The sequence below is a fragment of the Tinamus guttatus genome, unplaced genomic scaffold (genome assembly GCF_059628265.1).
Source record: "Tinamus guttatus ecotype Peru unplaced genomic scaffold, ASM5962826v1 Tinamus_guttatus_pri_ptg000172l, whole genome shotgun sequence".
Classification (NCBI taxonomy): Eukaryota; Metazoa; Chordata; class Aves; order Tinamiformes; family Tinamidae; genus Tinamus; species Tinamus guttatus.
Window position 1 is genome coordinate 1318581 of NW_028288706.1, and position 26201 is coordinate 1344781.

General features: G+C 52.6%; 1 protein-coding gene across 1 annotated transcript; it reads left to right on the top strand.

Annotated features, from left to right (window-relative positions):
- Positions 1 to 1230: 1230 nt before the first annotated feature.
- ABCA3 (ATP binding cassette subfamily A member 3) lies at positions 1231 to 25707 on the top strand. The gene is made up of 30 exons (XM_010212083.2): positions 1231 to 1328; positions 4184 to 4448; positions 5514 to 5641; positions 5820 to 5985; positions 7059 to 7309; positions 7946 to 8062; positions 8803 to 8923; positions 9495 to 9668; positions 10692 to 10873; positions 11547 to 11693; positions 12387 to 12516; positions 12984 to 13138; positions 13646 to 13801; positions 13993 to 14203; positions 14649 to 14799; positions 15847 to 15945; positions 16442 to 16634; positions 17134 to 17437; positions 17770 to 18043; positions 19011 to 19215; positions 19838 to 20057; positions 20299 to 20457; positions 21238 to 21410; positions 21864 to 21998; positions 22112 to 22306; positions 23393 to 23580; positions 23761 to 23931; positions 24237 to 24424; positions 24531 to 24604; positions 25504 to 25707. Exons 1-30 carry the CDS (start codon positions 1275 to 1277, stop codon positions 25633 to 25635), a joined length of 5118 nt encoding a protein of 1705 aa, XP_010210385.2. The 5' UTR covers positions 1231 to 1274; the 3' UTR covers positions 25636 to 25707.
- Positions 25708 to 26201: the final 494 nt, after the last annotated feature.

A 26201-nucleotide genomic window follows, 5' to 3' on the forward strand; every position in this document is an offset into this window, starting at 1 on the left:
AGGGAATCTCACCCCTGACAGAGGATCTCACCCCTGAAACAAAAAGGTCATTTGTGGAGGCACTACTAATGCTGCAGAGCAGCAGTTCTGAAGCTCTGATGTTCCTCTGTTTTGAGGGACAATTTTAAATCTTCATCAATCCCAAAATAGGGGACTACAAGGAATTTCATGGCCTTCCTGGGACCTTTCTTTTTTGCTTTTCTAACCCTGACTTTCCACTGTTTAACAAAAGTTTTCCACTCCCATGTTGCTGGGTGAAAAGGAGAAGGAGCGAAGCTGCCAGGGGTGGGTTGCAGGCTACACAAAAGCTTTCTTTTTTTCCCAGAAATCTTGAGGAGCTACTTGAAATGCTAGGGCCGAACACTCCGGTTAAGGGGAGTGCTTGAAGTGGCTGTTGGCTTTTCCCTTCCACTCGGGCAGCAGTAGTCATCTCACAGGACTATTTGCCAATATGCCAATGTTTAATGAGCACGAGGACGCTCGGGGTGTCGCCTCGTGGCTCGGGCCAGCTCCCTGGTGTCGTGACCTGCGTATTCGCCTCGCTGCGTTGGGTGTGTGTCAGCGCTTTAGTAATTACCACGTCTTGGATGTTTACGGGTTGGATTTCCACACAGCAGCCTCTCCTTTTTAGGCGCTTTGTGGTGTCATTCAGGTCACCCAGATGCCTGGGAGCTGATGACGCTGGAAGCCAAGAGGCCGCTGGCTCTTACTGGCTACCCAGGAGAGCTGGTTTTGTTGTTTCAGTTGCAACACCACTCAGGAAGCAGGGTTGGCCACTCAGATTTGTTATGGACACATTTGGTCTGTGATGCCAGCTCTCTGCCTTGGGGTAGGAGGTCTTCTAGTGTCGGAAGCTCTGGAGTTTTCCTCCTGGGCTGGTGGTGGGTTGGCGAGCAAGGGTCTCGGGCTGGTGAGATGGGCCTTGCTCTGGTCTGTCAGTGGTGCTGAGCTGCTACAGAGGTGCTGATGGGCATGGAGTGGCCCTGCCCATCGCAGAGGACAAATCTCCTTGTTGAGAGCAGTGAGGAGCACGCAGGGCTTCCAGATTTGAGTCTGCCCTTGGGGCAAAGGCTTCTGAGCATCAGATTGGATGCTGAGGCACAAGCAGGTGTGGAGAAAACTTCCTGGCTGATACTGCCCTGGGACCTGGAGCAGGGTTTTCCGGGGAGTTTGGGGAATTTGGGGGTGGAATTTGTTAGTCTCTGTTGTTCACTGCTTTTGGTTCTGCTTCCTAGAGTCCTGCAGAGTGGTGGTGCTCCCCTGCTGATGGAAGAATGGTCGTGCTCAGGCAGTTTGGGCTGCTTCTCTGGAAGAATTATATTCTGCAGGTGAGTTGTTCCCTGTGCTGGTAGGAGGGGAGCTGCCTATGTCATCCCTCAAAAGTAACCCCTCCAGAGCTGTTCTGGCATCTGGATTCCCTGGAGAATCTCCTCCATAGGCCCAGGATGACTGTGTGTCGGGAGGGATCTTTTGTGCCAGGTAGAGGTGTGCAGGGTGTGTGCTCAACTACTTTGCACCCCTGTCCCTCAAATGCACAATTTATTGGTTCTCCTCTTTCAAAATAGGGCTGTTTTTTTCTATTGCTTATCGCAGTCTTCAGAAGCAACTTTTACAGGCCCGTGGGCTGCCTTTAAACCACCTGTGTCCTGGCATCTGCTCTCGGTCCCGCAAGAGCAGATGCCAGGAGTATTTAGGAACCTTAGGGCTAACTTGCAAGCCAGAATTTGCTTTTGCATCACAGTGCTGCCTCTCTCGGCTGGGGCCCTGCAGCATCTTGCCTGCTGCAGAATAGGCTGCAGCTCCTCTAAATAGCCAGCAAATGTCCTTCAGCAGATCCTGCAGACTCGCAGCCACCTGGAGCCAGCCCCTCGCAGAGGGCAGGGGAGAGGGGGAGCGGGTGTCTTGGCACAGTCTGGATTTATGGGTTCAATTACAGCCCCGCAGCTCAGCACAGCGCTCGTTCCGGGCAAGCAAATGGAAGAGCTGAGGGTTTGTACCATGTCCTTTTGGAAAAGAAGTAAAGCTCCCTAGTTATTAGCAGGCCTACTTAAAAACGAGCTCAAGTGCATGTGATTTGAGCTGACAGAAATGACCGCTTGGTAGCGATGACTGTAGATGAGTGTCCCTGTCGCTGCTAAAATAAAGGAGCTTAAATGACTTCTGCCCAAGCAAAAGCCTCTGCTTGTGGCTGCCTGTTAGCTCCTGAGTTCAGGTAATGGCCCTGGAGAAAGTCCAAGGGGCCCTCAGAGGGTTGATAAGATAGTAAACGAGCAGGAGGCAGCTGCCCTGCAGCAGCTGCGTGTTGGAGCCATCAGCCACCTGCAGTGTTCGCTCACACGGTGATGCCGGCGCGGAGCGGGGCTGCCGCCGCGGCGCTGGGGACGGCAGCGCGTCGTGCCCAGGGCCACCCTGCCGGCCCCACGCAGGGTTAAATGGTCATTGATTCCCGAGGTGCAGCAGGGATTGCTGCGCTGGGAGCTCCCAGCGGCTCCAGCTGGATGCAGTAAGGAGGGCAGGAGGCCACAGGCGCCTCTCTGTGCCTGCCAGGGGAGTGTGCGGCCGGGCTGCCCGCTTTGGTAGCAGCTGGTGAGTGCCAGGGCCACGGAGGGAGCAGCTGTGTGGCAAGGTGCCCGCACAGTCACCGCCACCTCAGCAAACCTGCGGAGGGCAAATTCCAGCCAGTTGCTGCAGTGCCAACTGTCTGCTCCTTCCCAGGAGACGGGGAGTAATGAGGCAGCTCATGTTCTGGGCCCCGTTCCCGCTCCCGCAGAAACCCGTGTGCTCTCAGCATGCCCGACTTGCTGTGTTTCCCTCACGGATGGCAGCAGGCGGGGGACGCAGTCAGAGATACCCAGATTGGGGCTCATGCCCAGGCTCTTCCAGTAGAGTTTTGACCCCATGCAGATGCCCAGAGCCTTGGAGTGCATTGCTAAAACGTAGGAGCCAGTTGCTGCTCTCAGCTGCAACCTGGAGTGTTGCACCGTGGCTTTCAGCAAACTGGCTGATTAAGAGGATGCCAAGTAGGAGGCAATTTTAGAGTGTGCAGAGATGTTGGGGAGGAGCTGGACTGTCCACATAAAACAACGACTGCTGAGGCAGCAAGTTAGAGAGTAAAGGTGCCCCTGCTGCCTCACGTGGTGCCTTTGCTGCGCTTGCTAGCCCTGGGGAGGGCTGTACAACACTGTGATCTTGTAAAGCCTCTTTTATTTCAGAAAAACACTCAGAAAATGTTAGTGCTGCTGCTTCTGCTCTCCGAGCTGCACAGCATGGCTGGGGCTGTGTTTGTAGCCTGTCCCAACTGCCAGACAAACCTCCCTGGCTTAAGCTGCAGGACAGGAGGTTTGGTTTGTTGCGCTGGCCCTCGCGTGCGGGCCGGGCTCAGGCCGTGCACAGCCGGGGAAGGCGGCGCCGTTGGCGGGAGCAGACGGGGCAGGACCTCGCGCCGTTGCTCCTGCCCTCCTGAGGCACCGGGTCCCTCTGCAGAACGGGAGCCAACTGCGGAGATGCCCTTGTTTCAGGGGCAGCCAGCTCTGCCGTGAACAGATGTATTTTTACATAGACATTTGCTGCGTTTGGTGTAATTCCCCTTTGCTCCATCTTTCCTTTTCTCTAGCTACTGTATTTTTAGCTTCTAGTATTGGTTAAGGTTGCTCTGCGTTGATAAAAGTTGTTCTTTGCTCTCCTGGCACTGACTGCTCCCCAGGCAGCCCTTTCCCTCTTTGCAGGAGCACTGAGATCTATGGCTGGTGCTTGCAGGAGTTACTGAGGCAGCGTCAAGCAGGACCTGCTCTCTGGCAGAGTTTCATAGCCCAGCAAAAAGGCAAATAGCCAGCTGAGCTCATTTATTCTGTGGCAGCATAACAGGGAAGCATCTAAAAGCAACACAGTTGAAAACTGACTGTGTTTATGGAAGGAGACAGAAACCTCCTTGGTGGGAAAGTCCTGAAAGATGCAGGAACCTGCTAACCAGCCAAGTCTCACGGTCGGTTCATGGACTTCATTCATTTGCAGCCTTCCACGGAAGACACCAGCTTATGAATCTGCAACCCTGAGTGCCACGAAGTGAAAAGCCCTCCAGTGCTTCTGCTGCATGGGCCATGAACTTGGTTGTGTTTCTTCTACCTTGAGGAAGTGTAACCCTATTTCTGCCTTTTTTTTTCTTTTTCCTCCTATCTTGCTGCAGAAACGGCAGATTTTGGTAACAGTCATAGAGATCTGCCTGCCGCTGCTGTTTGCTGCCATCCTGATCGCGCTTCGTCACCGCGTGCATTCCGTCAGCCACCCCAATGCCACCATCTACCCGCCGCAGTCGGTGGATGACCTGCCAGCCTTCTTCTACCACCGGCACGCGAGCAACCCCTGGGAGCTGGCGTACGTCCCCTCGGACAGCAGCGCCGTGAGGAGCATTGCCGAGGCGGTGGAGAAGGCTCTACCCATCAGCATTAAAGGTTGGCAGGGGCTGGGCTCGCACCAGGGCATCTCTGAAGTCGCATGGGCCTTTCTTATAGCTTCAAGTTCAACGCTGCACCTACAGCTTTGGTCACACAAGTGTGTTCCTGAATGGGGACCTGTGGTAGGATGTCCTAAGCTCCTTGGATGAAGCCTTTAAAGGATGTGAAATTCTCCCTAGATTAAGCATTGCTAGGGGCAGAGACCAGCATCTAACTTGAGCACTGGCTGACAGTGTTGGTGGCAGCACCTTTGGGTTTAGGGGCAGACTGACTGCTAAAATCACGAGTTCCCTTGAAACACAGATTTCTGCTCAGCAGGTAGCTCTGTCACCTGTTCTTATGAGCAACTTCCAGCACCCCTAACACATTTTTTAAAACAAAAAATGGGCATCCTCTTCTCTTCCATGTATCTGATGAATTCATATAGTCAGTCCGTTTTCCACGCCAGTAATTGTCAGAGTAACTGGAAATTCTCAGGCTAATTGTTATTAAGTTAAATTTTGAGGCTCTATTCACAGAATGCATTACTTCATCAGATCGTTACTTCATCACCTTGAGGCAGTGGTTTTGCTTCTGAAGTCTGCCCACCTTGGTTTTGATCTTTGTTACCTTTTTTTGTTGCAATTTCTATGTCAAAGTTGAAACATTGGCCATACAGTAGCTGAATAAAATGGCTGCTGCTTCCATGTAACAAAGTATTTGATACTTTTTTGTTTTTTAATGCTTTGTCTCCTTATTCCAAGGGGCAGAAAATACTAGGATTTTTTGTTTGTTTGTCTAAAAGATACCAAGATATATTCAAAAGATTGACCTGCTCTCAAGGAGGAGAAAAAAATCTGTCTCCCATGTTGGGTACAGCTACATCCCATATAAATCTCCTGTGATCACTAATGACTGTTTCCAGTTCTGGCTGGAGCTCATCCCTCCTGTGTGGAAAGTCCCAAAACCACCTGACATTTGCAGTGATGGCTGCCTGGGTTTCCTCCTGCCCTGTGAAAAGTTGTGTTCTGTGGAGTGCAGCTCCTGCAGGCTGCTCACTCTCTGCTTTTCCTTCCTCTGCAGCTCAAGGCTTCTCCTCGGAGAGGGAATTTGAGGAATACGTGAAGTTGGACAACCGCTCTGGCAACGTGCTGGCTGCTGTTGTGTTCAAGCACTCCTTCAATCACAGCAAGGCCCCCTTGCCCCTGCAGGTGAGCAGAGCTACTGGATGTTCAACTGCATCTCAGTGGTGAGGAGCTGGGGTTGGGTCCCAGCATCCTGCAGTGGAAAAATGAGTGGTTTAGCCTTGATGAGCTGCCACTATGATGCCAAGAATTGCCCCTTTCTCACTAATCCGTGACGCACTTGTCCTTTCCGTGCTCCTTGCAGGTTGACTATGAGCTGCGCTTCAAGTACAGCCCGAGGAATGCGCCCCGGAGCGAGCAGACGGGCCTGAACCCCAACCTGGACCGGGACTGGCACACCAGCTACCTCTTCCCTCTCTTCCAGTTGCCTGGCCCCAGGGAGGCCAAGTTTGCAGATGGTGGAACACCAGGTGGGGGTTGGCTTCTATTCCACCATATGTCGTTTGGCAGTCAAAATCTTTAATCTTCTGTATAGTGACACATTGTACGTTATTCCCTGAGACTCAGTTTAAATAAATATCCCATAAACCACAATTTTTAAGAAAATACTGGCCAATACCTGGCTTGTCTTACTGCAGACAGTTCCAGAAGTGAGGTTTTCCTCAATGTTTCCCTCTACCAAGTGCTGTCATCAGGTGGCAAGGGAGCTCACAAGGGCAGGGTACGGGCTTAAAAACACGGGGGATTTGTGAGGCCAAGGGTTGACCATCTCTGCCAGTCTCTTACTGACAGATAAGCAAGTTGTCCCTGTGCCCTTGGTGACCTGCAGTGTCACCCCATGAGCGGTGTGTGGATGCTGTGGCCTCTCTTCCCGTGCCTTTAGCTGGAGTAACTCCAGAGCGAGCTGCAGGTGCAGGGTGGCAGTCATCTTTCTAATGGCCTTATAAAGTAAGGGAGAGCATCTGTCAGGAAAGGGTGCCCTTCTTGAAAGCAGTTGGGTAAGAATGAGTTTAAAAAATACTGTTTTCTAATGCATAAAATTTTAAGCCAAATATGTGAAAAATGGGGTATATTCTTCCCCACAAAACCCTACTTCAGCTTTGCATACTCTCCTGTTTTACCAAAAAAAAAAGTTTTTCATAGAAAAACTAATTTCAGTGATATTGCTCATGGTTAATGGTGACTGTAAGAATCACTTTTCTTACAAAAATAAAAACCATGCAGAACGAGGATTGCCATTTAAATCCACATTTGCTGTCAGCTCTTTATAACTGACGATTATGAGAGATTTAAATGCCTCTGATTTTCGTGCTTTCCAAGACCCTCTCTAGGTCTGCTGAAACAACTGGGAATATTTTGATAGTGACATTTGGTTTCCTTTTCTAAGGGCTCTTTTCTTCTTTTCTATTCTTCCCAAGCAAACCTTCCCTTAGAGGCTCCTCCTCTTCCTAAGAAGGTCTGCACTGGTCTTTTCTCTTTGTGACTTTGTCTCTATTGAGCACGCACCCATTTCTATCTCCTTGTGCTACTTTTTGCCATGCAGGATATATCCGGGAAGGCTTCCTGGCAGTGCAACATGCCGTGGACAGAGCCATCATACAGTATCACACCAATGCCAGCCTGCTGGAGAACATCACCGTGGTGGTGCAGCGCTTCCCCTACCCATCATACGTCAATGACCTCTTCCTTCTTGCCATCCAGAACCAGCTGCCCCTGCTGCTCATGCTCAGCTTCACCTATACCTCACTCAACATCGTCCGTGCCGTCGTGCATGAGAAAGAGAAGAAGCTGAAGGTAACATGAATCTTTCCTTCAGAAGAACCGGTTAGGAACAAAATCCCCATTAGGTTGGAGTGGACAAGCAGGATGTGGGGAGATGGGATGACAGGGGATTAGCAAACTCTAGGGAAGAATGTCGTTAATCTTGTTGCTGAAACCCAGCTCTGTCCTTCCTTGCTGTGTAGCATTTTGCTTAGCAATGCTGTTAGATGGGAAGACTGGCATTTCTTTTGGACTGGAGGGTATTTTGAAAGGTAACTTCTTGAGAGGACAACCCGTGTGGATTCGAGAACTCGGTGTATGGGAAGGAGTTGTTCTGTCTTCTACATTTGGAAATCTGTGTTTCTAAATTGTGGTATGTGGGTGGCAAGGAGCTCAGCTGAGGTGGTGGTCACAACATCAGGCCTGAAGGTGCAGGGCTCAGTTCTCTCTGGGGTGTTTGACTGTCCTGCCCCCTGTGTAAAGGCTCCTCAGGGCCGTTGGTGCCAGGAGCTTCCTCCCTCCTCACCAGCGCCTAAGGGTTGCAGCCACTACATCCCTTTCACAACAGATGCCTGGACTTGCTCGCTGCCATGTGAGCTGCTCTGGGCCCCCTTGTCTGGGAAACGTGGGTGCAGCTCAGCTCTGGGTAACAGCTTGGCCTTCCCCCAGGAGTACATGCACATGATGGGCCTCAGCAACTGGCTGCACTGGAGCGCCTGGTTCCTCATGTTCTTCCTTTTCCTCCTGGTGTCCGTGTTTTTTGTCACAGTGCTCTTCTGTGTGAAGGTGAGTGTCTTTCCTCAGTCTCACATTGCACAGGTCAGTATTGTTGTGTTGGCTGGACATGGGGATCCCAAAACTTGGCTGGGGAGAAGGAAGACTATCCTCGTAGTTCAGGATTCCTCCTTCTTCCAGGTGCCTAATACAGAGAGCCTTCTTTGAGTCAAATCCTTTCTTAACTGGGTGGGCAGAGCTTAAGCTCTGTGCAAGATGAATGCACTTGGAGAGCACCCAGGAACTTGAATTATTCCTTCAGCCTGGGCCTCCTGCCACTGTTGGCTCTAGAGGGTCGAACCTCTACCCTGCTCCCAACAAGGGGAGTGGGTGCTTTGCCAGCCTTTCACGCTGCCTGTGTCAGCCAGCAGCAGGAGGAGGTTGGAGGGTTAGAGCAGGCAGGTGCAGGGGAGGTTTGGACATTCCCGGGCCTAACAGCAACCTCCTGAGAGCCTGTGAATCCTTGGAGAGATGCAGGCTCTCCTGCTTCTCTGCACCAGCACTGTGAGAAACAGAAGGCAGCAGTCAGGGTTGGAAAGCAAGATGTCCCCTGCCTCTTAGATCTGGTGTTACATGAGGGCAGCCCCCATTCCACCATCGGGGCTGGTCTAGTGGGGCCTGGGTGTTCTCGGTCAACCTCTTGGTTTGTCCTCAACTCCTGGAGAACGTCAGCCCTCGGTGCCTGCATGTGCCTGCAGTTGTAGCCAGCTGACCAGCCAGTTGTGCCCAGTGTAACAGGCTTGTCTCGGCAGGTGAGCGAGCAGGGAGCAGTGCTCACCAACAGCGACCCCACACTGGTGTTCACGTTCCTCGCCGTCTTCTCCATCTCCTCTATCTCCTTCAACTTCATGGTGAGCACCTTCTTCTCTAGAGGTGAGTGTCTTCTATATAAACCACGTGGGCTTTCGAGTTAGAGGCTCTCTCTGGTGAAATGCTAGTGCTGTTCCAATTAGTAACAGGAAACTTGCAGACAGAGGAAGACACTTAGAATCTGTTTCCCTGTCCCCTGTGGGATTTACAGCTCCTGCCAAAAACCATGAGAGGAACCCACATGACACAGAGTTCCTTCTGGGCCTTGTGCCGATGGGCACGAGAACGTTGTTTCTCTTGCCATTGCCCGTGCATGAACAGAGCAGGATGGTGTAAAACTTTTTTCGTATGATTTTGGCTGGAAGTGATCGCTGGAAATACGTTGCTCTGGTCCATCTCTCTCAAAGCAGGGCCAACTCCAAAGTTAGATGCGGTTGCCCTGTGTCTTGCGTGGGATAACTTGTCTTGATGCAAACAGTGAGGTCCTTGCACTCCTCTTTGACTGTGTTTTATAGTAGTGCTTGTGAAATGGACATATATACTGTAATTGCTCAAACCAGATAGCTAGGATTCAGCAGCATATAGATTCAGCCATTAGAGATGTTTCCCTTCCCATTTTTCTCTGTCCTTGCAGCAAATGTTGCGGCTGCTGCTGGTGGCTTCCTGTACTTTTTCTCCTACATCCCCTACTTCTTCATCTCGCCTCGCTACGACCTGATGTCCCACAGCCAGAAGCTGGCATCCTGCCTCATCTCCAACGTGGCCATGGCCATGGGGGCCCAGCTCATTGGCATGTTTGAAGGAAAAGGTGAGCGAGGGCTTCTCGTTCCTTACACTCACTGCAGCTGCTCAGCGGAAGGAGGGAGGTCAGCCTGGCGTTGTGCACGGTTTCCTGGAAGCTGAAAGGTTTTGCCCCTTTTCTGTCTGCCTCTCGGCCTCCATTTCTCTGTGGTGGGTTGGAACTGGCTTATGTGCTGTCTGAAGGGTGTAAAGAAGTCAAAGTCACTTTATTCCTCTTAGCAGGAATGAGAGGACCGTGTTGCATGTTCCTGCAGGCCTTATCAGCTTTGACCCTTCAAACCCTTGTGTCTGGCAGCCAAAAAAAAATGGAATCTGGGCTGTGCAGGATGCTGTAGTTATTCACTTTGATTGCAAACTCATTTCTCTTCTAACAGATGGGAATTAATTGCATCCTCTCCTTTCCTTTTTTTTTTTTTAATTTCCGTATTAATGAAACTTTGCTGTTGGTTCCAGTAGTGGCCATGGTTTTGCAAAGTGATAGAAGTGAATAGGAAGCTGCAGTGGCAGGTCTCTCTGGAGAAGAGATTTGTTTCTTCTCAAGGCAGTTACAAAGCAGGTGAAGGAAGAAGCCTGACACCGTGTGCCAAGGATGGGCCTGGGGGCCTGGAGACCTCAGTAAAGTTCCTGTGGCATCTTTTCCCTCCATCTGTAAAACAGGGATTGTTCTAAATTTGCAAAGACGGTCTTGTAGTGATTCAGGTGTTTCACGAATTATGTTGTGGAGTTCACTGAGGCTTTTTGCGGGGGGGCAAGCAGCTCTTTTTTCTTCCATGGAAGTCAGAAGGGGTTGTAGTAACTCAGGTAATGGGTAATGCTCAGTGCTTGATGTGGTGCAATGCCAAGAGATCTGGGTTTGCACAGAATCTGCGTGTTTTGCTTCAGTTCCAGCCTTGCTGGACTGGGAACGTCCAGTGTCTCCATCCCAGGCCAGGACACTCGGGGAAGGCTCGTTAGCCCAGGCCCAGCGTGGTGCAGTGTCTGTGTGTGCAAAGCTCCTGGCAGATAAACCCCTGTCCTCTGTGCGTTTCAGGGACTGGCATTCAGTGGAGGGACCTCATGAAGCCGGTCAGCGTGGACGACAACTTTACCTTGGCCCAAGTGCTGGGGATGCTGCTGCTGGACTCAGCTCTCTACGGCTTGGTGGCCTGGTACGTGGAGGCCGTGTTCCCCGGCGAGTACGGTGTGCCGCAGCCCTGGTTCTTCCTCTTCACGGTGAGCACTGCTGCCCCGCGCGCACATCCCTTCCAGCAGGGAAGGGCTTTGGAACTCTCCTGAGCACTGAGATGCAAGTTCTCCTAGGTGGTTTGTTCCCTGCTCTCTCCACTGCAAGACATCACATGCTGGTGCCGGGATATGGGTTATTTTTCAAACAAGCAAGTCTTTCACCCGTGGGCTGAGCTTGCACGTTGGAATGGCCGAGCAAAATGTGTCGTCTTCGGACAGTGTAACTGTGGTGGTTAACGTAGCTCAGCTCCCTGCTGACAATTCGTTAAGCCACAGTGACACAATCACCTTTAATCATGTGAATGTAGCCTTTGTGATCTGATTTGGATTTTTTTTTCCTTCTGCCCTGTTAATTCCCTGTCCCTGTGTTATTTCCCTTTAGCATCTGACTGTATTGCAGCTAAACCAGGGCAGGACTTGGCACAGCAGAAATGCAGCGGTCCGCTTACCTGCCTCGTAAAGATACGCTGGTTAATAACTGATAACCAAAGAGAAATGGTGTTGCAGAGCCCTGGGAGGTGTTTGCGTGCAAGGAGGATGGAGGAGGGTGTCAGGGTGCCTGCACCTGGGGTTCTTTCTCTTTGCTTACTTGCTCTGTGCACATCCTTTTTCCACTCACGCCCTCTCCAGCCACTCACTCTCTTGCTCTCTGCACTCTCAGCCCTCGTACTGGTGTGGGCGCCCTCGGACTGTTGTGGGAAAGGAGAAGGAGGAAGAGGAAGACCCCGAGAAGGCCCTGAAGAGCCAGTACATTGAGGAAGAGCCTGCCGACCTGGTGTCAGGAATCAAAATAAAGCATCTTTCCAAGGTACAGACTCCCCAGTGCGGCATTAATACTAGTGCTGTCCCACACATGGTAAACGCAAGATTTGGGCCTTTGGACAAAGGTGTGTGCTGTTATTCCTGCCCTTTTGCTCCTTGGCTACCCAGGAGGCTGGAAACACAAGGAAAGACAAGAAATAGATCCATGTTGCTCCACAGAGGACCCTCTGGCATGCAAGGAACCAGAGAGAGGGGTGTCTCTGGCTTCTCTAGCTTCTGGAAAAGGCCTCATTTTGGTGTGTCAGGCCGATGTAGACTCATCAGGTGAGGCAAGACTGTTTAATGCTGTTGCCACTAGGCCAGCTGGTCTTTTTTTCTTGCCCACAGAGCAGTGTGGGCACCCATTGCATCTTGAATGTTGTTTTTTCAGTCTTGCCTACGGCAGCTTCCACATAATCAAGCTGTCCTCTTTCCCCAGGCTGTGTTGCTTGGCTGTTGCAGTGGAGATGAGGCTCTTGCCCATAAGCAACTGCATTTGAATTTTCATCTGAAGTACTAGGTACTTGCCTGTGCCATGATGTCTGCATTTAACTTGTCGGGTACTGATGTCTAATGCCAGCCCCATGTGGTCACGACAGGATTTGATTGCCCTGTGGAAAGGAGCTTCTGCTGGAGAAGAAGCCGATCTGAGAGCACTTGCCTTGAAGGGAATATCAAATTATTAACCTGATCTTGACAGGTCTTCAAAGTGGGGAACAAGACCAAAGAGGCAGTCAAGGACTTAACCGTGAACATGTACGAAGGGCAGATCACCGTCCTGTTGGGACACAACGGTGCTGGGAAGACCACTACGCTGTCTATGCTCACAGGTAGGAGCAGTGGCCCATCTTGGGGCTGGCACTTGGCAGCAAGGGAGTCAGCTCGTAGCATCAGGCCCTTGGAATAGGACAGGATGGATGGCTCTCGTGACAAAAGGGAGCTAATATCTCCCCTTTAAAGCAAGTGAAGCTGTACATGTTCTCTAAAATTGGGGAGTGGTTTTTGCTTTTCCCCAAAGCACCAGCATTTCACTGGGCTGTTAACCAAGAGTGTCTTGTCTCTGAGGAGCTTGTTGCTGCCTGGAGACAGGGGAGGGAGCTGGGGGTCCATGAATAACCCTGTGTGAGAGTGAGATCATCTGGGCGGTGTCATCTGTGAGGGAGATCAGATTGCTCAGTCCGGAGGCCTGAAGCAAGATGTCCTCTTTAAGCATGTCAAAGAGCCCTACAAAGAGGAAGGATTAGCCCTGGGATGAGCAGCTGTGCACCCTAAGGCCATTGCGTGTTGCCTCTCTCAGGCCTGTACTCCCCAACAAGTGGGCAAGCTTACATCAACGGCTACGAGATCTCCCAGGACATGGTTCTGATCCGACAGAGCCTGGGCTTGTGCCCCCAGCACGACGTGCTCTTCGACAACATGACAGTGGAAGAACATCTCTACTTCTATTCAGGGGTGAGCCCAGAGCTTGACTGCAGCCTCAGGCTTCATTTCAGGACTTGTTGCTGTATTTCATCCATGCCTTTCACTAGAGTTAAAAAAAAAAAAAAAAAAAGTACCCAAAGTTGCTTTGCATGTAGTTCCTTGGGGTTGGGCTGGAGTTGAAGGAGGCTGGGAAAAGGCTGCAGATTAGGCAGAAGAGTCCTTTCTCTCCCCTTCCTGTATCATCCTTAATGAGTTCCTTGTTCATCTGGGCAGAGGAGTGGAGTGATCTTGAGCATCATTGCTCTCGTAAGGGCTCTTTGCAGCAGATCCTTGTGTGCAGGGAAGGGGGGTCCCTCCATTGGGCAGGAGTTGGTTTCCATGTTCTTCTTTGCCTTCCTGACTAAATGCAGAAAGGTGTGGAGAGTGTGGGGGATTTTTGAGCACCTGAGGGGTTGCTGAGGGGGTGAGTAGAGTCTTTGGTTGGGACATCGTTACCCCTGCAGGTAAACCTGACCCTTCCTTCTTCTTGGCTTCCAGCTGAAGGGCTACCCATCTTCCAAGTGCCCCGAGGAGATCAACCACATACTGAGGATCCTGAACCTGGAGGACAAGCGCCGCTGCCTGACGAAGGCTCTCTCTGGCGGCATGAAGCGCAAGCTCTCCATCGGCATTGCACTCATCGGGGACTCCAAGGCAAGTACGATTTGAACCTTTTTCCCCAAGAAGAGTGCCAAGGCCTTTCTTCTCATGGCTGCTTGGGCAGCTGCTCTGCCAAAGACGATCATCCTGTGCATGGTAGGAGCTCAAGGCTCCCTCTGAGTCCTTGCGCTGCTGCCGGTCCTCTCCCAGCCCCCTCTCAAGCAGCGCCCGTCTCCTGCGTGCAGGTGGTGATGCTGGATGAGCCAACGTCAGGGATGGACCCAGCTTCCCGCAGGGCCACATGGGACCTCCTGCAGCAGCAGAGGAGCAACCGGACCATCCTGCTGACCACCCACTTCATGGACGAGGCTGACCTGTTGGGGGACCGCATAGTCATCATGGCCAAGGGCGAGCTGCAGTGCTGTGGCTCCTCTCTCTTCCTCAAGCGTAAATATGGTAAGGGAGGAGCAGACAGGCCATGCCAGAGCAAGGGGAAGGGCCCCAGACCTGATCTGATAGGAGTGCCTGTCCTCTTCTTGCCATGGTGTAGTGTGGGAGAGGGTTATAGAGCAGGGAAGGACACCCACTACCCCTTGTCTGTTCACTGTTTCTCTCCTTGATGATACTCTGCTTTCTTTCAGTGATTCGTACCCACACTCTCTCCTCACAGCCATGTAGCTTTGAGTTCTCAAAGATGACTGATGCCAGGAAGGCCTTGTTTCTTGGCTCACCTTCTGCCCTTCCTACTAGCTTTTGCACCATGTCTGGAGCTCAGGCACAGCCAGCAAGGCCCTGTGAAGCCTTTACCAGTCTCTGTCTTCTGCTCTCTGCCCCAGGGCAGGCCTGCCCTAGATTAGACTGGTATTCACGCTTCTCTCCCTTCTCTTGTGGGTCTGCCCAGGGGCAGGATATCACATGGTGATGGTGAAAGAGCCGTATTGTAGCCTGGGGGAGATCTCCCGCCTCATCTGTCAGTACGTGCCCAACGCCACCATGGAGAGCAATGCCGGGGCAGAGCTGTCCTTCATCCTGCCCAAAGAGAGCACACACAGGTAACAGCACTGCGTCCTGCCTCCCCTCACCGAGGGGTCCCGTCATCCACGCAGCACGGCCCCGAGCTGGGGCAGTCGCAGACTTGCTGGAAATGAGAGTCTGGTCTCTGTGTCTTCTGGGAAGCCACAGGAGGAAGTGCGACCCAGGGGTTAAAGTGCTTGTCTTGGAGCCCTGGGTCCAGTTCCTTCCACAGTGTCTTCCTCTCTGTCTGCTGTTGCTGTAGCTACTAACTGTTATGGTGTAGAGGGTAGACCATATAAGCAAAAAAGGTCTTTGGTTCCTCTTCAGACAAGGAAGGGCTGGTTTGGAGGTATTATCAGAGTGCACTGAGCCAAATAACAACCCCTTGCAAGCCTGTCATGTTCACGCTGCCTCGGAGTGTTTACCTGCCAATTGGAATACCGATTTTCTTGAAGGAGCTGCGACGATGAGAGGAAGGAGTCCTTGGAGGGAAGATCTGTGATGCCACCCGAGCAGAGAACAGGGCCTTTCGCAGCTCCAGAGGGGCAGGGACACAGAGCTGCAATGTTACCTTCCCGTTCACTGGCCTGCACAGCTGTGACCCTGTTCTCCTCCACACAGATATACAGCCTAGCTTGGGTCTCAGGAGTCTGCTGAAGAGGTGCTAGGGTCTGGTAGCAGAGATGTCCCACCGGCCCCTAGGTGTGCCCCTGATTTACAAGACTGTGTCAGAGATGTTTGGAGGCCCTTCAGTGAACTGAGACCTGGGCCAAAGTGTTCACACAGGGCCCAGAGAGGCTGAGAGCATCAGGCCTCTGGACAGGGATGTGATATGAGTAGCTGAGGCTCCCTGTGGCAAGAGAAAGCAGCAAGGGAGTACCCAAGTACCCTCTCTCATCTCTACCTGTCCCTGAAATCCCAGGCATGGGGATTTGGCACACTTTGATCTGAAGCTTTGTCCACTGTCCATTAAACACAGGGGACGCTGTTTTTCCAGCACCCCAAAGTAGACCAGAGCTCTGCCTGGTGGAGCTCTTGGAAGAACGGATAAGTGGCAGCATCTCACACCTCGCTTGTCCTTGCAGGTTTGAGGCACTCTTCACAGAGCTGGAGCAGAAGCAGGAAGAGTTGGGCATTGCCAGCTATGGTGCCTCTGTCACCACCATGGAGGAGGTTTTTCTGAGGTGAGAAGCCAGTGGGCAAGGAGGGAGGCTGAGCTCCTTCTGCAAGGGGCTGAGCAGCAGCAGCAGAACCATTGCGGCCCAACTCGCAGGACGTGGAGTGCCCAAATGTGGCATTGTGGCACCTCGGTCTGAATCCCTGAGCCCCCAGTGCCCCGTCTCTCCGGGGAGCTGTGGTCAAGGTCCTTCTAGGGCTAACTGTGGAGTGGGACCTGCAGCACAGGAACATTTCAGGCAGACCCAAGTTCTCTCCTACCAAAGCTTTCCAGAGGGTAACAGGACCTGAGATCAGAACAGCTTGGGGACAAGGGTGGCTCTTGTCTCTGTCTTGACTCTCTGAGAAGGAAGGTTGGAAGAGTTGGCCTGATACAGGCAGGTTGTTCTAGGGCTCCCTGAGGCATGTCTGGGTTTTGTCTCTGGGGTTTGGCTTCTGTAGCTCAGAACTGCTCAATCCTGTCCAGGTTCATGCTTCATCATCTGCTTTCCCTTCTGGTGGCAGGGTTGGGAAGCTGGTGGATTCCAGCATGGATATCCAGGCTATCCAGCTCCCTGCTCTCCAGTACCAGCATGAGAGACGCTCCAATGACTGGGCCATGGATGACTCCAGCAGCCTGAGTGGAATGACAGATATGACGGACGACAGTGGGGCTCTCATTACAGAGGACTGCTCCAGCATCAAACTCAACACAGGGGTGAGTGCTGTGGGGTATCAGAGCGCAGGGAAGAGCTCATGAAAGGGAACTCTGCAGGGAGCTACAGGACAGAGCTTGCCCTAGGCAAGTCTCTCTGCTTATTATTTTTAGGTTATTGAGGGAGAAGTGAGGAGCTGCCCAGCTGTACAGGGAGCCTTGTTGCAGTAATCCTATTTGGGATCCTCAAATGCTCAGAAGGGGGATTTAGGTAAAGGTCACATCTCAAGCTGCTTTTAGATGCCAAAGTAAGAGCATCCTTGGGAAAGTTGTGCATTCTGAGCTGCTGCCCTCCTGCTCTGAAGTGGAGTCCGCCTCACTAATCCCTTTTAGAGCTTCTCTGCCAGGAGAGCTTGCGGGCCAAATGCAGGGAGGCCGGAGGGGTCAGGGTGTTGGGCCTATGGGCTTGGTCCCTCCAGAAACTGCGGGGCTGTGGGACTGGTGGGGTTGGCTGCCGCTGGCAGGGCCTGAGCCTGACCTCTGCCTTCCTCCGCCCTCCCAGTTCTACCTGTGCTGCCAGCAGTTCTACGCCATGTTCATGAAGAGAGCCATGTACAGCTGGCGCAACTGGAAGATGGTGGCAGCCCAGTTCCTTGTGCCTCTGGTTTTCACTGCCTTTGCCCTCATTGTTGCCAAGACCTTCCCAGGACCCAGGGACTCCTCCCTGCTGAGGCTGATGCTGGAGCCCTACGGCCAGACTATTGTGCCTTTCTCTGTCTCAGCTACCTCGGGGCTGTCGCAGAGGTTAGCCGAGCAGTATGTGGAGCTGCTGGATTCCCAGCACCAGTCGCCGCTGGAGGTGCTAGGTAAGGATTCCTGGAGCATAAGTGGAGCAGATGGTGCAGGGAGAAGTGTACAAGAGCCGTGGTGTTTTTCCTGCTGGGGCAGCAGTGTGGGAATGCATGCAGGGAGGCTTAGCTCCCAGCTGCGATATATCCAACATAACCTGTCCTCTTCACACAGGAGTGTCCTGCAATTAGCTCCTACCCCACCTCACCCTAAGCAATTCTATATTCTCTAAAACCCTGTGGTCCTTGTCAGGTCTTGTGGCCCTTGTTAAGACTAGAGCGGGCTCAGAATCCTTCTGCTGTTGGCCTTAGGTGTCTGCTCTTTATTTGCTGGAGTCTGGTGTTTGCAGGCGGCCTGGAGCAGTACCTCATCTCACGAGCGTCCGAGGAAGGGGGAGCCTTCAACGAGCACTACATCACCGCTGCCTCTTTCGAGGCCTTTGGAAACCACACGGTGGTCACCGCGCTGTTCAACAACCAGGCGTACCACTCCCCTGCCACCGCGCTCATGCTGGCCGACAACGCCGTCTTCCGCGTGCTGGCGGGCCCCAATGCGTCCATCACGGTCACCAACTACCCGCAGCCCCGCAACATCACTGAGAAGGCCAAGGACCAGCTCATGGAGTATGTCCCATCTCACAGTGCTCCCTTCCTGCATGGGCTCACAACCTCCATCGGTGCAAATTGGCTCACTGTACTCAGTTGTACTAGCATCAGTAGAGAAGCCAGCCTGGAGTTTCTCACACCTAAATGTAGCTGTGGTTATACTTAGGAGGTCAGGAGAGCAAAGCTGTGTAGCTGACTGAGCTACCTGAGCCTGGCAGCCACTTAAGCCAACACAAGTACCTCAGTGGCTGAGTATTTGCCTTTACATACAGCCTGTGGTTAGAAGTACTTTTCCCCATGGATTCTCACTGCCCACTTCTCCACTTGGGATGGGAGGAAACGGCGCAGCTGTACAAATTGGGAAATGCTGCATCCAGGGACTCTGATTCTCACCTGCACAAGAGCAGTTGTGTGTGACCTTGCAAAAGCAGGGTGAAGATTTGTGGTGTGCTGGGTGGGCTGTACTTCAGGGCCTTACTGAGATATGCTTGTATTTTGGGGCATTTCTTGTGCGTGCTGGTTTCATGGGCGAGTGTTGTCTTCATGAGGGCTGATCATGATGCAGGCAGAGCTGCTCTGACCCTTCTTGATCCCCTCACGCAGCGCTCGTCTTCCTGTCCTCATATTTCCCCAGTGCTTAACCACCCAGGCACTGGTATGGCCTCTTAGGATGGCAGGTTGACACCACAGGCTGGGTGTTGTGAGGAAGAAGTCCCAAGGGAACGCGGGGTGCCTGCTGAAGCTACTGGGACCTGCCAGGGCTGAGCAGGGCTCAGGATTCAGCCTCTGCTGCAGATTCATGACCAGGAAGGACGACAGGGCGCTGTCTGTAGCTGGTTGGGCCCTTGAGTTGCAGGGAACCCAGGTGTTGTTGGCACCAACACCTATTCCTGAAGCATTGTGTGGGTGCATTGTCCTCATGCAGCCTCAGGGTTGGTCTGTTGGACTCTCCTTGTTTTGACCAGCCCTGCTGCTCTCCCCGCAGAGGCCAGACGGGGTTCGCCATCGCCATCAACCTGCTCTATGGCATGGCTTCGCTCGCCAGCACCTTCGCGCTCCTCCTGGTCAGCGAGCGGGCCATCAAAGCCAAGCACGTCCAGTTCGTCAGTGGGGTCTACGTGGTCAATTTCTGGCTCTCTGCCCTGCTCTGGGACATCATCAACTTCCTCATCCCTTGTGCTCTCATGCTGGTAAGTCAGCAGTGATGCTCTCCTGTCATACCCTCTAAAAGGTCCCTGCCATCACAGTGAAACCCATGTTGCTGACAGGAGGTTGCTGGGGACTCCCAGACTGGCACTGGGTGCTCTGCATGGCTAGGCTCCCTGACCAGCTCTATTCTGTAGCCAAGAGAGGTTTCAACTCCTTCAGTGCTCTCAGCATTTCCTTTGCCTCTGCCTTTCCTTGTGTGAACCCATGCAATTTGCTTGAGCTGTTTTTGCCCTGAGCTTGGCCTCTGTGTGTTAGTGTGGTGTGTCTGATCTTCTGGGAGAGCTGGGATGGGTGTGGATGGAGGGGAAAGGATGAGACCCCCTGGCTCTGGCACTGTCTCTGTTATTATAAAGAATCAGAGAGAGGGCAGAAGCACTAGAACATTGAGTAGGTAGGAGCCTGGTGAGAAAATTCCCAGGGGTCAGATTTGCCCCTTTCCATCCTAATTTGCAGGAGCTTCCCCTGGAGACAGGTACAGGCTGCTGGTGTGGCTAGTGGGAAGGGCAGCACAGTGCCTGCTGCCTGGGCTGTTCAGGCAAGGGTGTCACTGAGAGTCAAGACTAACACCTCTCATAGGACTAACTCCCCTCATACTGTGCCCAGGTGATCTTCCAGGCCTTTGATGTGCAAGCCTTCACTCAAGACAGCCACCTCGTGGACGTGATGCTGATCTTCCTCCTTTATGGCTGGGCCATTATCCCCCTTATGTACCTCCTCAGCTTCTTCTTCTCGGTAGCGGCCACCGCCTACACGCGTCTCACCATCTTCAACATCCTCTCGGGCACGGCCACTTTCCTAGCAGTGACCATCATGAGCATTCCAGGTGGGTCCTTCTTGCTTGGCCAGCACTGCACCCTCTCTTCACCAAAAAGATCCAGCCACACACCCAGAGGTAAAAAGAAAAAAAAAAAAAAAAAAAAAAGGGGGGGGGTGACAGCCCAGCCTCATGTAGTCAGCATGACAGAACTTGCACAGATTCTCCTTCTGAATTTTGATGTATTGAGATCTTTCTTTATAAACAGTTAAATCTGTTCTGTTGATCCTCATACCCTCCTTTTCTTCAGAACTGGGCTTGGTGGATCTCTCCAGAACCCTGGATAAAGTCTTTCTCATCTTACCCAATTACTGCTTGGGCCAGTGCATCAGCGACTTCTACCAGAACTATGAGTTCATTCAGTTTTGCACATCCTCTGTCGAAGCGATCTTCATCTGCAAGGCGTTCAGTGAGTTTGCTTGTCCTTCCTGCCCAGTGTTGGCCATTCCACTGTGGCCGTGCCCTCACTGAGGGGTCTCTGTTTTGGGGGCCTGGTGGGTTTGGACTGCTGAGGGAATTTGAAGTAGCTGCCCTGGGTCTGACACAGCTACAGGTTTGGCTGTGCAAGGGCGGATGAGATGTGCTTTGTGTTTTCTGTGTAGTGCTGGAGGAGCAGGGCTGGGGCTAGGGAGGACCAAACCCCCTGACAATATCTTGATCTGTCATGTGTGAGTGCCTAAGTCCCCAGCCAGGACCTGGGCAGGAGGTGTCTCAGGAACTGGGACGCTCCAGTATCGCTGGGCCTCCAGCTCTGCCTGGGCAGTAGCTTCAGGTACCATTTTAAAGGAAAAAAATGGGCAGCATTTGTGGCTAATGCTCTCTCCCTGGCCAGATCCTGTTAGGGAGCACTTTCCCTGCTGACCATTTTGGAAGGAAATGTGGCCTTGGGAAAGTTTCACAGACTAGTGAAGAAATACCCGTGGTGATCTGAGTCCCAAAACCTGAAAGAATGAAATGGTCTCCTCTGTGAATCTCCTCTGGGCATCTTCTGACAGTGCCAGATCCCCTCTGGGGCCCGTATCCTCTTGTGGGAGGGCTTAGGAGGAGCTGGGTGCAGGGATCCCAGGGCCTGAGCAGTGTGGGCTGGGATGCAGATGATACTGGCAAAGCTGAGGGCACCCAACTCTCTCTGGAGCAATCCCAGAATGCGGATTAATCCAAAATTGATTTTATTTTATCCCCACTCCAGATATCAGTTATCAGATGAACTACTTTTCCTGGGAGACACCTGGGATTGGACGATACCTGACATCCTTGACCATCCAGGGTTTCTCTTTCCTCTTCCTCCTTTTCCTCATTGAGACAAGCCTTCTCTGGCGATTAAAAACTTTGATCTGTGGCATCTGCAGGCGGAGAAAATGGGTGAGCTGAAGCATATGGCAGGGAGAAGTAGGCACCCTCATGTCAAATCAGGTCCAGATGTTGCTGTGAACTAAATTCCTAAGGTCCCTGGAGTCACCCTGGTCGCACGGTCTGGGCTGCAATTCCCTCTCTTTAGGGACTCTCTTTTTAGTCTCTCTTTTTAGGACTTGGCACAGACAGTACTGTTAGGAACAGCTAGAGCTCCCAAACCCCATAGACTATGTGCCTTTGACTTAAACCATCGTTGTGGGAGAGCACCCATTGAACGTGGTGCTTACAGGGATGGGTCATTTGAGTATGTGGGGTGGCAAGTGGACTGGGACGCCCCTTGAGGTAGTTGACCGAAGGAGCATGTCCCTCGTGGGTTGGCAGGGCTGGTCCCCGGTCAGTCTGGAGAAACCTGTTTGTCCCACAGCAGCAAGGTAGCAAAGCGTCGTCTTCCCGGTGTTCCAGGTGGCGCTCCTGAACAGGGTGCCTGTGCTGCCAGAAGACCGCGATGTAGCTGACGAGAGGAAGAAGGTTTTGGAGTCACCACCAGAGCTGCTGTCATCACTGAGCAGCCCCTTGGTCATCAAAGAGCTCACTAAGGTGAGGAGAGAGCGTGGATCTCCTGGGCATCTTGCTCTGAGCAGGCACACGATCTGCACAGGGTGGCAGTGCTGGTGTCCTGCAATGGCAGAGCCACGCTTTGCTCTCTGCAGGTCTATGACAGTCGGGAGTCCCTGCTGGCAGTGGACAGGATCTCCTTGGCAGTCGGCAAAGGTGAATGTTTTGGCCTCCTTGGCTTCAACGGAGCAGGCAAAACCACCACCTTCAAGATGCTGACTGGCGACGAGAGCATCACGTCAGGTGACGCTTTTGTGGACGGCCACAGCATTCTGGCCAACATCAAAAAGGTACTGCAGGCTGCAGGCGTGGAGGGCGAAGCCACCAGCAGCCCTGCTTCTTGCTGGGCTGTCCAGTGTCTGTCACCTTGCCAGTGCCTCCACAGGGGGCATGGTGGGTGCAACACTGCAGGGACCTTGTGCGCTTGTTTGAGTCCTCTGACCTGTTCATCTGGTCATCTGGAAGCAGTCTCTCCTCAGCTGGGATGGCACATAAGAAATGAGTGGAAGTCAAACCTTGAAAGGGTGGCACAACCTCCCTCAAAAGGGTTTAGCTCAGTAATTGGTTGTGTGGAAATGTGAGTTAGAGCTCACTACCAGGTGACAGTCTCTGTAAAACAAGCAGGAGAAATATTTCTGTGCTTCTGCTAGAGCTCTCCTTGCTGTGAGTCGCCCATTCCCTTTGGCAAAGCAAGAGATGAGTCACAAACTGAGTACTTCAAAGTATGGGGTAGTTTTTTAGTTCAATCCCTCAATACATCTAAGTGTGTCAGCCCTAGGCAATGTCAGGCATTGAGAACAGGGAGAAGAACAAGCTGAAAGTCTGATCCTGTTAACATCCTTCCTTGGCATCTTCTGTTGGGTTCTTGTCTCCAGAGGAAGCCAGGATACGGGAAAGGTACAGGCAGCAGGGAAGGTGCTCCATAGCACCAGTCTTTCCCAGACAAGCTTATTGAAGGGCTGGTTTCTTCTTTTGCTTGCTAGGTTTCTAGTTCTTCATTTCTCCTGAAAGTCTGAACCACCCGACATGACCCTCACAGCAAGGAATCAATTTAGGTGGCAAAGCATGAGCAGTATGTGAGGCCGTCTATTTCCTTCCCCAGCTGCACTGTGGGTGCCCATACCCTACTCTTACTTGCTGCTCCAGCAGCTCGAAGAAAATCCCATTTGTTTTGAGTGCAGTTTCACAGTTGTAGTTCAATCCCCGTTACTCTGAGCAGAAAGAATCAGGAACTTCACTTTTTACCTTGTGCAGATGTGGAAAACACTCTGTGGGTGCTAAGGCAAGCCCATGAACCCACCATCCTCCTAGGGTGGAGATCTCCTCGCAGAAACCTGCGTACAAGCTAATCCCCCTTGGGTTCCTCCTGCCCCCAGGTGCAGCAGCGCATTGGCTACTGCCCGCAGTTCGATGCCCTCCTGGAGCACATGACGGGCCGCGAGACCCTGGGCATGTACGCGCGGCTGCGGGGCATCCCGGAGCGCTACATCGGCAGCTGCGTAGAGAACATGCTGAGGGGGCTGCTCTTGGAGCCCCACGCCGACAAGCTAGTGAGGACCTACAGGTGAGCGGGGTATCCCCAGCACGGCCTCGCGTGGATGCACCTCACCTCTGGGGCTGGTGGGCGCTGCGGGTCATCGTGCGTCGCAGCTGGTCCAGGGCTCTGGCTGCCCTTCGTTGTGCGTGGCTTCCCCTGTGCTACTTCAAGGCCTATTTCTCTCCCCGTTCCTGTTTCCTTCCACAGTGGTGGTAACAAGCGGAAGCTGAGTGCTGGCATCGCTCTCATCGGGGGCCCCCCCGTGATCTTCCTGGATGAGCCCTCGACTGGCATGGACCCCGTGGCCCGGCGTTTGCTCTGGGATGCTGTGACGCGGACACGGGAGTGTGGCAAATCCATCATTTTCACTTCCCACAGGTGACAATTTCCTGGATGGATCTTGGTCTCTTAGATTGGGAGCGGACAGGAGGGCGTTGGGACAAGGGGATGGGGCCCATCTCCAGAGTCTGGGATGAGCTGTGGTGATAGAGCCTGATGTGGATGGAGCTGAGCAGCAGGTTGCTTTACCCCGATCTCCCTCCTTGAAGGTAGCAGAAAACCTAGCAAGGAGAGATTCTACCTCCACCTCCCAGAAGCTTCTGCTGTTGCCCAGCCACAGATGATCAGAGCTGGGACATCTCAGTGCTGCCTCGGTGCTGAACGAATCCTCTTCTGTCTTGTAGCATGGAAGAATGCGAGGCCTTGTGCACCCGCCTGGCCATCATGGTGAACGGGCAGTTCAAATGCTTGGGCAGCCCCCAGCACTTGAAAAGCAAGTTCGGCAGCGGCTACACGCTGCTGGCCAAGACGCGGAGCGATGAGGAGGGCGAGCTGCTGGCCTTCAAGGCCTTTGTGGAGAAGACTTTCCCAGGTACCGTGAGCTGCCGAGCTGGCTGCCCTCCACACAAGGGCAGATGCTGTTTGTAGGTGCCAGCCAGTTTCCTAACGTGGAGCCTCTTTCTGCTCCTTTCTCCCAGGTAGTGTTCTGAAACATGAACACCAGGGCATGGTGCATTATCACCTGACCAACAAGAACCTGAGCTGGGCACAGGTAAGGACATGCTGAGCACATGCCAACCTGACCCCATGCTCCTCCCATTTGCAGGGGAAAGGTGGTGTTGGAGGGGCACGTGTTTTCCTGCCTCTTCAATTGCTGTTCGTGCTGGGCTGAGCCGAGCCTCCCCCTTCATGCTAAGCTCATCTTCCTTTTCCTCCAGACTCACTCTGTCTGGAATGGATATGATTTTTAAAAAGGGAAACTCCTGACAAGGTAGCTTTCTGCCTGACCTTTTACCATATTCTGGCCCGAACAGGTCACTCGCATCTGTGGCTAGTGAGGAAGCACTGTGTGTGCTTCCAGGACCACTTCTGTCCCCAGCCTTTCAGAGCTGCTGCCACAGAGAGAGCACAGCCTCTCTTGGGACAAGCAGTGCTTTAGGTGTTTGTTCTCAAAACATTTCTTGAAAAGTTGGCAGCAGAAGGGCACTGGAAGGGGTGTGTTTGGTAGGCCAATCCTTTCCCCCTCATCTTCATGCCAGCAACATTGCACTTGCTCCTGTGAGTTAGCACAGGCAGCGGATCTTGTGACACCAACCAGAACATGTGGAGTTTGAGCCTCTCTGCTTCCTGCTGCTGCCTTTTGGCCTGAGGAAGCTGCTTAAATCCTGGGTCTGGGTGCTTGGGCACCTTACACTGCCATCTGTGCTGTCCCGTCCTGGGTGACAGCCCAGCAGGGCTCAGCAGTGTTGCCTGTGCAGCTTACGAGTCTTGCTGTAAATTGGGTAAACCCAGCTGAGGTTCAATTCCCAGCCTGGGGCGGCTCTTGCTGCTCTGAGCCTTCATTTGGCAAAGGCTGATGCTTGAACTTGTTCGGTGTCGACCCGCTGCGGTTCTCCCTATGCTGGAGGGAGTATTTTGCAGTAACCAGAAGCGCTCTGACATCCCTTGCAGGTCTTTGGGGCCTTGGAGAAAGCCAAAGAGAAGTATCACTTAGAAGACTATTCGGTTAGCCAGATATCCCTGGAGCAAGTCTTCATGAGTTTCACTCGCTTCCAGCACTACACAGAGGACCGAGGGAAATGAACCCACTGGTGCCCTTCTTCATGAACTGGCCCTGCTGCCTATACATACTATATAGAGAGACTTTAATTTATATATCAGCGTGTGTCTTAAATAATGTATAAATGTAAGAAAATTTTCCCTGAGGGCAGGGGAGGATAGAATCACCTTCTGCTCTCGGGCTACAGGGGTCACAAGTGGGGTGTGTGTCACGCAGCCGCTGCGGCGCGCGCGTGTGTATATGTGTGTGTGCCTGTGTGTGCAGGTGACACTTCACTCTTCAACTTCCATTCCCAGCTACAGCAAAAAAAATTCCAAAAAAAAAAAAAAAAAAAAAAAGCAGCAAGGCAGGGCAGATGGATGGAGAAAGGGCATTGTGGATTTAGCTCCATCCTGGAATCCCGACGTGCCTGGCAGACGGGTAGGACTGCGGTGCTGTCGGGTTCCGCTTGCCGAGGCAGCTAGTTGGAAGGGAGGTTGCTACCCTGACGCCACATGTGTTTCCCACCCTGCCTGAAAGTCATGTGCATCAGGATGCTGCTTTATGGTCTTCACACGCATGTCAAATTATATTCTGCTAGGTGGTTTGC

Excerpts from the sequence above, each read along its gene's own strand:
- ABCA3 (XM_010212083.2), top strand. The coding sequence starts at position 1,275 with ATGGTCGTGCTCAGGCAGTTTGGGCTGCTTCTCTGGAAGAATTATATT. Across the intron at positions 12,517-12,983 it reads TACGCTGTCTATGCTCACAG|GCCTGTACTCCCCAACAAGT; the intron begins GTAGGAGCAGTG and ends TGCCTCTCTCAG. Across the intron at positions 21,411-21,863 it reads TCTGCAGGCGGAGAAAATGG|GTGGCGCTCCTGAACAGGGT; the intron begins GTGAGCTGAAGC and ends CCGGTGTTCCAG.